The sequence below is a fragment of the Adiantum capillus-veneris genome, chromosome 29 (genome assembly GCF_014529385.1).
Source record: "Adiantum capillus-veneris isolate H3 chromosome 29, ASM1452938v2, whole genome shotgun sequence".
Taxonomy (NCBI): Eukaryota; Viridiplantae; Streptophyta; class Polypodiopsida; order Polypodiales; family Pteridaceae; genus Adiantum; species Adiantum capillus-veneris.
In genome coordinates, this window is record NC_140959.1 from 8,822,910 (window position 1) to 8,833,935 (window position 11,026).

The following is an 11,026-nucleotide window of genomic DNA, read 5'->3' on the forward strand; positions in this document are numbered from 1 at the left end:
AGCATTATGTTTGAATTGCAAAGCACTAGCAACAAATTGAATGCCGTAGCAATACAACATAATACAGGTGTATCTGAAGTCAAGTCTATCACAAACAAGCTCAATGCATTGGTGTCGACCCATTGACCCAAGAAGGGGCTTAATGTGATTGGAAATATTCCATTGAGTTCAAAGTAGGGGGGCCCTCACAGGAAGTGAATTATGCAGTGGATGATAATATTCACGTCTTCCTCATTTATAGGATTTGCGGATCTACATGTTCTTCTCTCTCATATATAGGCTACTATGGGGATCTATGTTTTGGGGGTCTATCTTATGTATGTAGTGGATGGATGATGAGCTCTCTTTTCTAAGTATTTTTGCCATTGTCTCATGAATCATACCCTCTCTCTCTCTCTCTCTCTCTCTCTCTCTCTCTCTCTCTCTCTCTCTCCAAAATTGTCGCCATAACATGTTGAAAGAAGTGATCTCCAAAGTTGTGTTATGCACTAGCTCTCTCTTTTCTATTAGATCCTCTCTCCCTTTCTCTCTCTCTCTCTCTCTCTCTCTCTATATATATATATATATATATATATATATATATATATATATATATATATATAAAATTGTGGCCATAACATGTTAAATAAAGTTCTCTCCAAAGTTGTGTTATGCACCAGCTCTCTCTCTCTCTCTCTCTCTCTCTCTCTCTCTCTCTCTCTCTCTCTCACCCAAAGTGGTCATGGATAGGGATAGGGAGAGAAATGGAGAGAAAGAGGGAAATCAAGAGATAGGTAGAGAGAAAGAGGGATAGAGAGAGAAGTATCCGGCGCAGAGATTTATAGGGATAGAGAGAGAGGAGGAGGAAAACATTTAGAGAGAGAGACATGAAATGAAATGACACGATATATTAACATCTTCAAAAGGTCAAAATGACCTATGAGACCAAACCGGAGAGAGAAGTAGGGGATCAGAGACTGATAGGGAAAATTTTAACATGAAAGAGGAGAGGGATTTAGGCGGCGTCCGAATTTAGTTTTCCAGAGAGAGAGAGAGAGAGAGAGAGAGAGAGAGAGAGAGAGAGAGAGAGAGAGAGAGAGAGAGAGAGAGAGAGAGAGAGAGAGAGAGAGAGAGAGAGAGAGAGAGAGAATGGAGCCAATCTTGCTCCACGCTCTATCCTAACTTATCCTAATTAACCTATCCTAGATTTTAAGAGTAATGGAGCAAGCCCTTACCTCTGGAGGAGATCCATTGGAGGTGGTATTTTTTACCCCAGAGAGAGACCATATCAACAATGTGCGAAGTGCCAAGCGTGTTGCCCGAGGGAGGGATGGACCGTCAAAGAGGCAAATTGCAGCAAAAAAAGATGAATGTGAGATATTGAAGCAAAAAAAGACAGAACGTGTCACCATAACTCTGATGAATAGGGCACTTCAAGGAGTAGCAGAAAATCTTGTGAACAACTATGATAGCTTCAGTGTACAATCAGAGAATGATATATGGTGGCTAGGAGTTTTTGAGGTATACGAACTTTTAAGCTTTCTCTAGTTAATGTATCAAGTAATGTTAGTAACAAAAAGTCATTTATGCAGGTTGACAAAGAAGATCATGACATTTTCTACTGGACATTTCACCAAACAAATATTCCTGATGTCATTTGTAGACAAAAAAATGGAGAACTTCTTCATGTTGAAGATATTGGAAGCTTCCAAGTAGAGTGGCATCTTGCTGGTGATCTCAAGACACTCAAGTGCATGTATAACATTGCAAAAGGTGCTAGCTCTAAATCACCTTGTCTATATTGTATGAATGAAGCTCACTCTTTGAGCTTGAAGCAGCACAATCGAAAACCCTCTAGAGCTAATGAGGATCCTAACTTCCGCGCCATTCTTGATATTCCACTTTCGCATGTCCATATATGTATATTGCATGCATTGTGCAGGATTGTTGCGAAGCTTGTATATTTATACATTGAATATGCATGGAAGTTGAAGCCAAAGACTGAGTCAAGAAAAGCAATTGAAAAGATAGAGCAAATACTATCAGAGATGGGGCTCCACGGAGGTAAAGTAAAGATAATTGCTTGTCAAAAGCGTTCAACATCATCACATGAAGTTCCAGTAAAACCTTCACTTGGAGGTGTGAAAGCTCGTAGGTTTTTGCCATTTCATGGTGAATTGGGCAAAATCAACAAGAGTCATAATTGCTCAATGGTAAAGTATGAGCAATGGAAGAAGCTTCATAATGCTATTAAAGACCATGCTGATAATGGAAAGGCTAGGAATCGCAAAGCAAAAGTGTGGATGGCTCTAGATGAGATTTCTGCTTACTCGACAAGAAAGAATGGATAGACAATGACAACATGAAATTAAAGCTAGCCCTTCAAGATTTTGGTAAAAGTATGCAAGATGCATGGAGTAATGAAAGCATTACCCACTACATGGTAATTCATACTTTTCTTCTTACAACCTATTTGATTTGTATAAATATAATTTTTATGACATGTAGCATATTTTACACGATCATATGCCCTGGTTCACAAAGCAATATGGATGTCCTGCAATATGGTCCACTCAAGGAATGGAAAAATCCCATTATCAAGCTCGTGGAGCATACTTTCGACACACTCAACATGGCGGAGGAAAAAACAGAGCGAACAACTTAAAAGAAGTATTTTTTTGGTTCTATAGAAGATTCTTGCTATGATATCCAAGCAAATTCAAAGACGATAGAGCTAGAGGGATTCTACTGTAGAAGCAACTTTACATCAGTGGAGATCGAAGAGAGTGAGGGATAAAAAAGTTTGGGTTCTACCTCAAGATCCAGAAAACATTCTATAAAAGTGTATACTTAATACAAATCTAGTTTCAAATGATATCTTCAATGTCTTCAACATCTTCTTGATCTAAACTTGAAGTGCCCTCTTTGTATTCAACCTGCTTCAAATCATCGTGTCGAAGTAGAAATCGTTTCCCGGAAGGAGAAAGCTCTCTATAATGTTTAATTCTATTTGCAAGAGCATATCCAGTATATGCTAAATAACTTCCTGCAAGTGATCCTTGCATTGCATGACCATATCCAAAAACATTGATAGCACACTCTTTCTCCAAAAGGCTTACTTTGGTAGCATTTGGATGAAGAACATAGCCACCAAGATACTTTGACAATGTCTTGTATACAAACAGAGGTATATAACCATCAGAGGAGTACTTCATGTGAAAAATAACTAAATCAGGACAAGCAAGGTACTTAATGTAGTGCTTCAGAGCCGCATCTTTGGTAAGATCAACGACTCTAGATGACCCTCTTAAGAACTCATCTTTTGGTGGTTGAATCTACAAACATATAAAATCTATTAATCATTAGAAACATTGAAAGCAAAAAAAAAAACTTTAGCTTATACAAATAAAGTGCTTACCGTAATGTTCTCATCTGACACAAGTTGATTTTCCTTCCAAAGATTTATCAAACCAACATTTCGTATTTTGAGATCTGGCTCCTGAATGATTGGTACATCTTTATCTTGTTCATCTTCATTTTCACTATCCGCTTTTGAAAGATGAGGATCTGTTATATTCTCTTGTGCCTTGAGAAACTCTTCTTCGGTAGGCTCTTTATACTGAAGAGCTTCATTGAAACAAATCTCCAATGCTTTATGAGGTTCAAAGCAAACATCCAACTTGCCTAAAAGAGGATCTTTTTCTACAAAATCTTTGTATTTAACTGGCTCTTCATCGGTTCCAACATTATAGTTCAAGTGTTGTGCCAAAATAGCATACAATTCATCCTCTCGTAAACCAAATGACCTTTGGATATCTGAAAGCATTATATATTCTCCATGGCCAAGAGGAAAGCATGGTAGAATAGGCAAGGGCAATGTTCCTTTAAAAGTAGGGTACAAAGACTTCTCTAATGCAATACTGTCTTCTCGAATCCTAGAAAGTTGAAGACTCTTAACTTCTTGCCACTCTTTTTCTACATCAAGAACTTCTTCATTGTCTTATTCATCTTTGATCACTTCACTTGATTTAGAGTTACTGTCATCCCTTTCTGCTTCTTCATCATCACTATCTCTTAAGAACAAAAACACAATAAACCCCACACTTTTCTTTAATAGTCTACATTTGTGTTTGCACTTTGGACACTTTGGAAGATTTAGTTTGACATTTTCTGATAAGGCGGAATACTTTTTGTTAAGCCTAGAGGATTGTGATGGATTCTTTTGAACCAAATCTATAGCGTGAATATATTCTTCATCAAGGTATAGTACCATTCTTGAATCCACCAATTGATCAAACTCTTTGTGGTACTCCTGTAAAGCTTCTTTGTGAAAAATCAAAGTTTCTTCAAGTTCAAAAGGAGTATTAAACATTGTATAAAATGAATCATATGATTCCATGGCTCCACAATCATATAGAAATTCCTGCAATAGAATCTCGGGATTGTTTTTATCTGTAATAACAAATGTCTATATTAGAAGAGCGAGGTCATAATGCAATTATAAAAAACCTCTCTTGAATTATCGATGTATAATATACCTATGTCATCTGTATTCTGAGTAGATGTTGCCAAATCGTCATAAATAGATGAGATACCATCAGTTTGAGAGTCATATTTTCTTTTCAAATCAGCCATAACCTTTGGGCAAAGATTCTCTCTCTCTCTCTCTCTCTCTCTCTCTCTCTCTCTCTCTCACACACACACACACACACACACACACACACACACACACACACACACACACACAATTCAACTATATACATGCATGTATGTATTATGTAGATTAATATATGTGGGTATGTGTGTGCACTTGAAATGCGTAGTAGTCAATTCAAACTAAATGAATACTATAGGATGCGATTCAAGTGCACTTAAACTATTGATGCTAGAGATGTACTTGAAATGCTTAAAAGTGACCTCCAACACAATTGAATTCATTCTTTGAGCATTTTAGGTGTATCCAATGAGTAAATTATGAGGATGTGTGTTGGTTTTCTTCCGCCATATCCTCTCTCATACACAATAAGTTGATATCACAATTACTGTTTACAAATAATAAATTTTTATTGTATTTTTGGACCGACTACAATCGTGGTTAGACTTTGTTATTGCATTGAAAAAACCCTTTCTTAGAGTCTTGGATGCTAAGGTTCTGGCTATTTTTTAATAAAGAAAACCTAGGAACCCCTACTCGCATAATATACTAGATTCATACTAGTAGCTTGTCAGGTTTACTAACTCCATATGCCAAGATTCCACACTGTCGTGCCGCTTTGCGGGCCTCATAGAAGACTTCAAAGCCCACTTATACCAAAGGTATATTGGTAGACAAAGCCACTAACAGTGTTAGAACCAAACCGACTGAAATTATAAAATCTCGTTTAGATTTTGAGCTTGCCTTTTAAGAAAACCGGTAAATTTGCACAAGTTTTAGTGTAATTACCGGTAAAACCTTCAGATTTTGACCTAAAAACTGGGAGAATTTCAAGTTTCCCCTTATATTGATCGGTTAGGAAAAAGAGAGCGAAATACGGGCCAACTCAACTCCTCCTGCCTCCCCGGTTCTAGAGGATCTTCCAAGATGCTCTTTATTTTATGAATAAAAACCAGTCGGTGCCCCCTACTGGTATCTTCGAAAGATTCTGGCTTTTTTTTATTTTTCTACAATCGTGGGCACATACCTCGCAACTTCATTTATATTCATTTCTTCAGTGATTCCTATATTGAATCTCACTGCTCCCACCCTTTCATCCATAGCTTCCCCTTTAAAAATTGTAGGGACAGATTCGAACTTGTCCCCTATGTGGCAGCTCAAATACTAAGTCGTAACCACTTGAGCTCCAATAGGTCATTGCACATCAACACACGTCGTTGGATTTAAAAAAAACACGGCTTGCACGGCTTGCTTGCCTTCTGCATTCTGCACACTACCTGCTCCCATCTTCTGCGTCCTGCTTGAGGTCATCATCCTACTTGCACGCCACTTCTTGCGCCCTACGAGGCCCAACTGTGTCCCGTACAAAATACAGGTGCAGGCTCAGAATGCGTCCGCGACAATCTTGCTGGCTCAATTCTTGAATGTGCCCAAGAAAAGGGGAGGGAGGAGATACAAGAAGTCTTTGAAGTTTTTTATTGGTTGGAGGAGATACAAGAATCGCCGGTAAATCATGAAAAGGGGAGGATGTATTCTCGAGGTGGTGCTTTGGTCCATGTGTAGAGGAGGCAGGGCTACCGGACTCGCACGATGTCTCTCTCTCTCTCTCTCTCTCTCTCTCTCTCTCTCAAGTGGACGCACCTACCTACGTAGCTGGGGTGCTCATCTCTCTTAGGTAGGTAGCCTGAGGTAGGGCTAGACACAAGGGGGTTGGGAAAAAAGGCCCGAGATGAGGGAGTCTCTCAGCTATGAACTATAGTGAATGCATGTAAATGTCGATCGATGTCACCAGGATCGTCTTTTATGTGGCATGGCTTGTTTGTATAGCAGGGCCAGGTGATGGTAGATAACTGATAAATTGCGCTCTCAATAAGGTGTTAGGTAGATACAAATGACAGGAAGCGAACAACTCCGTTCTGGTAGCTATGGTGGAGGTGTTGGGGGGGTTTGAGATCACGAGCGATTCTTTAGGGGTGTTGAATTCTTGGGATGTAGACAACTCTACATCTATAGTAGACTCCTGTAGAGATAAGTGGAGTGTCTTAACATGTGATAAGTAGGGGGTCAAGCTGCTTGCAATCAATGTCGCTGGCAAGCAGTGCCTACGAGGAACTCTTCAAATTTGTCATCCCTCATTCCCCCTCACTTACCCTCCTCCATCTCAATACACCAACGCCATCATGGCTGACAGCTCTCAGCCAACTCTCCACTCTTTCTCATGATCAACATCAGTAGCGCCCAATCCTTGCAACACCGGCTATGGATGAACAACATGCAACTCTCTGGCTCACTGTCGTACCAAACTACTCTCCTTCCACTCTCTGCAGCACTTGGATCTGTCCCACAATAATTTGTCAAGGATGCTCGACCGTTGGTGCAACATTGGCAACAATTACCTCTGTACGACGGTGAAGTACCTCAATGTAAGCTACAACACAATGCAAGGGATGATTTTTGCAACCTTGGGTGGCCAACTGTAGTACGTTGTAGAAATTGGATCTCTCCTCCAATAGCTAGCAGGTTTGCCACTACCGTCTTGCAATCTCACCTTTTTTAGCATCATATATTCCATGATTCTATAGCACATCTTGAAGGGTTGTACAATTGGGATGGTGGCATACAAGGATTTTGCGTGTCAAAGTTTGAAAACTTACCCAGAGGTGCAAAAACTCTGCACAAATGCCAGTCAGAGGCATCATGTCCTTGCTGCTATGGGGGAGGAGATGGTTGCCATGCTGCAATGACGTATGCACTTTCTTGGCAGATTTCTATGGCGAGACATTATTCTCGCTAGAAGTTGCACGACAATTCTAGGCTGTGAAGATTAACCCTCCTTGGCAATGGCAAACCATTTTGACTAGGCCTAAATCTTTTTCTTTGCAAACCTTATTATTGGCAGGCCTCGTGATTTTATCACTTGTTTTAATAAACTAAGATTCGTTTTTTTTTTAACAATATAGGCTCTGCTTTAGTATGCTATTAAAATATAGGGAAACCTCCCTCTCTCTCTCTCTCTCTCACGCTCAGACTTCTCTCTCTCTCTCTCTCTCTCTTGCAACGCGATGGCCGCCTCTGCTGCTGCCGCTTGCTGACGGAGCCGCCTCTTCTACCGTTGCTGCCGCTACTTGCTCATGACACCCTGCTGACGACGCTGACAACGCTGACAATGCGGCGCACTGTGGCGACCGCGAGGTGACCGGCTGCTGCTGCTGCGCTGCTGGTAACCGATAAGGCACCCGACCTGCTGGTAACCAATAAGGCACTTCTGCTGGAGCCCACCTGCAATTCACGTGGCTGCGGCGACTGCGCTGCTGGTAACCCTGCTGCGGCACGAAGGCGCACACGAAAGCACGAAACCCTAGGAGCAGGGACACGTGTGTGGCCGCGAGAGAGAGAGAGAGAGAGAGAGAGAGAGAGAGAGAGAGAGAAAGAGTGTAACGGTTTAAATAGTAGCTTTTATTTTTAAATTGAGAAGAAGAAGAAGAGAGTTTTAATGTCTAGGAAACTATCCAAAGAGACCTTAAAGAGTTAGCCTTAAAGAGCTAGCCGAGGAGGAGAGTTGAACTCAAAGACCTTAAAGAATTAGCCTTAAAGAGCTAGCCGAGGAGGGGAGTTGAACTCAAAGACCTGTTATAATCAAGATGGAAATCGAACCTTGTTTATTGCGATATGTGATATGATATTTGAAAGTTATCAAGTTTTATGTCCAAATTTGAAAAAAAAATATGAGTTTTTAGTATATTTAGTAAGTTCTATTGATATTTGTTGATTCAAACTTATAATCTATGTAATGTTTTGTAATTTAGTTGGTTGAAGGTGTATTTGCGAACCTTGTTTATTGCGAATAAATGCGGTGACTTTCTAGGCGAATGCATGTGCATGTTCTACTCTCATTGGATGTACTTGAAATGCTATTTGCCTTTACAAAATATTTAAAATTCAACTATAGCTTTTCATGTATATCCAACTGAAATACACACATACACACACATAATATATATATGTCTATTATATATGTGCTAGTATGGCCGGCGGCCTCTCTCTCTCTCTCTCTCTCTCTCTCTCTCTCTCTCTCTCTCTCTCTCTCTCTCTCTCTCTCTCTCCCTGACTGCGCCCAGCTTAACTCAGGCAGCAGGCGGCCATATTGTTGGGCAATATGGAAGTTGGAAGGTCTAGGAGGCTCAAGTGCGGGAACTGAGAAAGGGAGGTCGAGAAGGAAAGGAGAGTGGGAAGCTAGCGAGAAGCTCTTGAGAGGGAGATGGGCCAGTGATTAGCTCCTTGCACAGGTGCGGCCTGGTTGCAGTTACTGATGGTGTGAAGGTTGAGAGGGCCTATGAAGAAAGGAGTGGACGCGGGAGGAGACGCTGCATCCCATTACCAACTCGCACACGTTGTTGGCTCACTTGCAGACAGGGTGCTGGCGAGCTTTGAGACAAAGAGGCCAGGGTGCTGCTGGCGACCTGTGAGAGAGAGAGTGAGAGAGAGAGCGCTTTTAGCAAACCTGCTGCAACGTCGTCCAAACACTCATCCCATTTGGCTTTGCTTATTACTACATGCAATGCCCCCTCAGTGCCCCTCATCCATGGTTGCTTCATGATCCCGCGGCGTTGCCCTTCTTCCTGAGCCAAATCAAGAAAAACTTTTCTTGCCCCCCCTTCGTGCCGCCTCAATGGCTCTTCAATTGGCACCACACGTGTGTGTGTGTGTGTGTGTGTGTGTGTGTGTGTGGCGCTCGCACCCTCACCATTTGATATACATGTAGGCCATTGCTCAACAACGCCGAAAAATTCCCAATACAGGCCCGCAAGGTGGAAATCATGAAAGGCTTCGACGGATTTGGTGAAATTAGGGGTATGTGTGTATGAGAGTGAGAGAGAGAGAGAGTGAGTGCATGCAGACTTGAGTCTTCCAAAAGAGAGAGAGAGAGAGAGAGAGAGAGAGAGAGAGAGAGAGAGAGAGAGAGAGAGCGCAATATGCCCATGACCTTTGCACATGCTTCCAAGGAATTGAAAGAGAGGAAGTTAAAGCAAACGGTAAAGGATTTCAACCACTCCGTGAGATAGCAGAGAGATAGAGAGAGGAGGAGAATTAGCGTCAAAGGATTGGCCTTCATGGAGATCAACACAAAGAACAGACGACACTTTTCGACAACACGTGAATCTCTCTCTCTCTCTAGACTGTAGTTGCTCGAAGGATGGATCCCCTTCAGCTCCGAATGGAGTTCCCTTCAGCTTTGAATGGACTCTCCCTTCAGCTCCGGATGGATTTGGAGAGAATGCCAAAGAATGACGTTGCAGGGGGTCTATATAGAGAGGAGAAAGGAAGGATGAGGTTGGAAGCTACTCTCGAGTTGCGGGGAGTTGGCCAACTCTTGGGTTGCGAGGCAGCCACATGCCTTTTGTATGAACTTTACCCGCAGTTTAAGATCACTTTTAATGCACTTTTGTACATGCACTCAGGCCTCTACTCGCAGCTCTAGGCGTGCTCCTTGATGCCTTCACCACTTGCAGCACGTGGCATGCTCGTTGGCTACTCCACGATGGCCAAAGGGTGTGCCATGTGGGCTGCTGGATAGAATAAGGTTGGGGGTAATGGGAGTGCCAAAGGGAGGGGAAGGCCCTAGCTACAGGCATTTGCAGCCACGTGGAGGGCCACCCCTCTCTCTTTAATATAGATATAGATATTACATGCACTTACCTATTCCTCCTCTCCTTTTCTTGCTGGTTCCCCCTTTGCAAGAAGTTTCTAAAATGCATTGGGACCCCTACCCAACAAACACATATATGATTTCTATTATCTAGTATTATATATGATAGTTAGATAAGTAAGATGTTTATATGATACATATTATATATTATAGTTAGACAAATAGATTAGATAAATACAACCTCTCGACTTATCTATGTATGAACATGTGTGTGTGTGTGTGTGTGTGTATACACACACTGTTTTTTTTAAATTTGGTATGTTTACACACACACACACACACACACACATTTCCATATATATATATATATATATACACACACACACACACACACACACACACACACACACACACACACACACACACACACACACACACACACACACATATATATATATATATATATATATATATATATATATAGAGAGAGAGAGAGAGAGAGAGAGAGAGAGAGAGAGAGAGAGATTTATGTGTGTGTTTATGTTTCACTGACATATACTTGAAATGCTAGTAAGCCCTCACAACTATATTTTATTATTGTGTATAGCATTTCATGTACATCTAAGTGGAAGTACACACACATACATAGAGAGAGAGAGAGAGAGAGAGAGAGAGAGAGAGAGAGAGAGAGAGAGAGAGAGAAAATCTTGTGGTATTAAATCAATTCACTATTGTGATAAAGGTAC

At 41.3% G+C, this 11,026-nt stretch overlaps 1 protein-coding gene across 1 annotated transcript; it reads right to left on the minus strand.

Moving 5' to 3' along the window:
• Positions 1 to 2,846: 2,846 nt before the first annotated feature.
• Positions 2,847 to 3,851, minus strand: LOC147418717 (uncharacterized). Its single transcript, XM_086506323.1, has 2 exons — positions 3,398 to 3,851; positions 2,847 to 3,314 (listed from the first exon to the last, which is right to left on the minus strand). The coding sequence occupies exons 1-2, from the start codon at positions 3,803 to 3,805 to the stop codon at positions 2,847 to 2,849; spliced, it is 876 nt and encodes a 291-aa protein (XP_086362449.1). The 5' UTR covers positions 3,806 to 3,851.
• Between the last annotated feature and the right edge of the window lie 7,175 nt (positions 3,852 to 11,026).

Coding starts and splice junctions, on each gene's coding strand:
- LOC147418717 (XM_086506323.1), bottom strand. CDS start 3,805: ATGCTTTCAGATATCCAAAGGTCATTTGGTTTACGAGAGGATGAATTG. Junction 3,315..3,397: donor TGTCAGATGAGAACATTACG/GTAAGCACTTTA, acceptor ATATGTTTGTAG/ATTCAACCACCAAAAGATGA.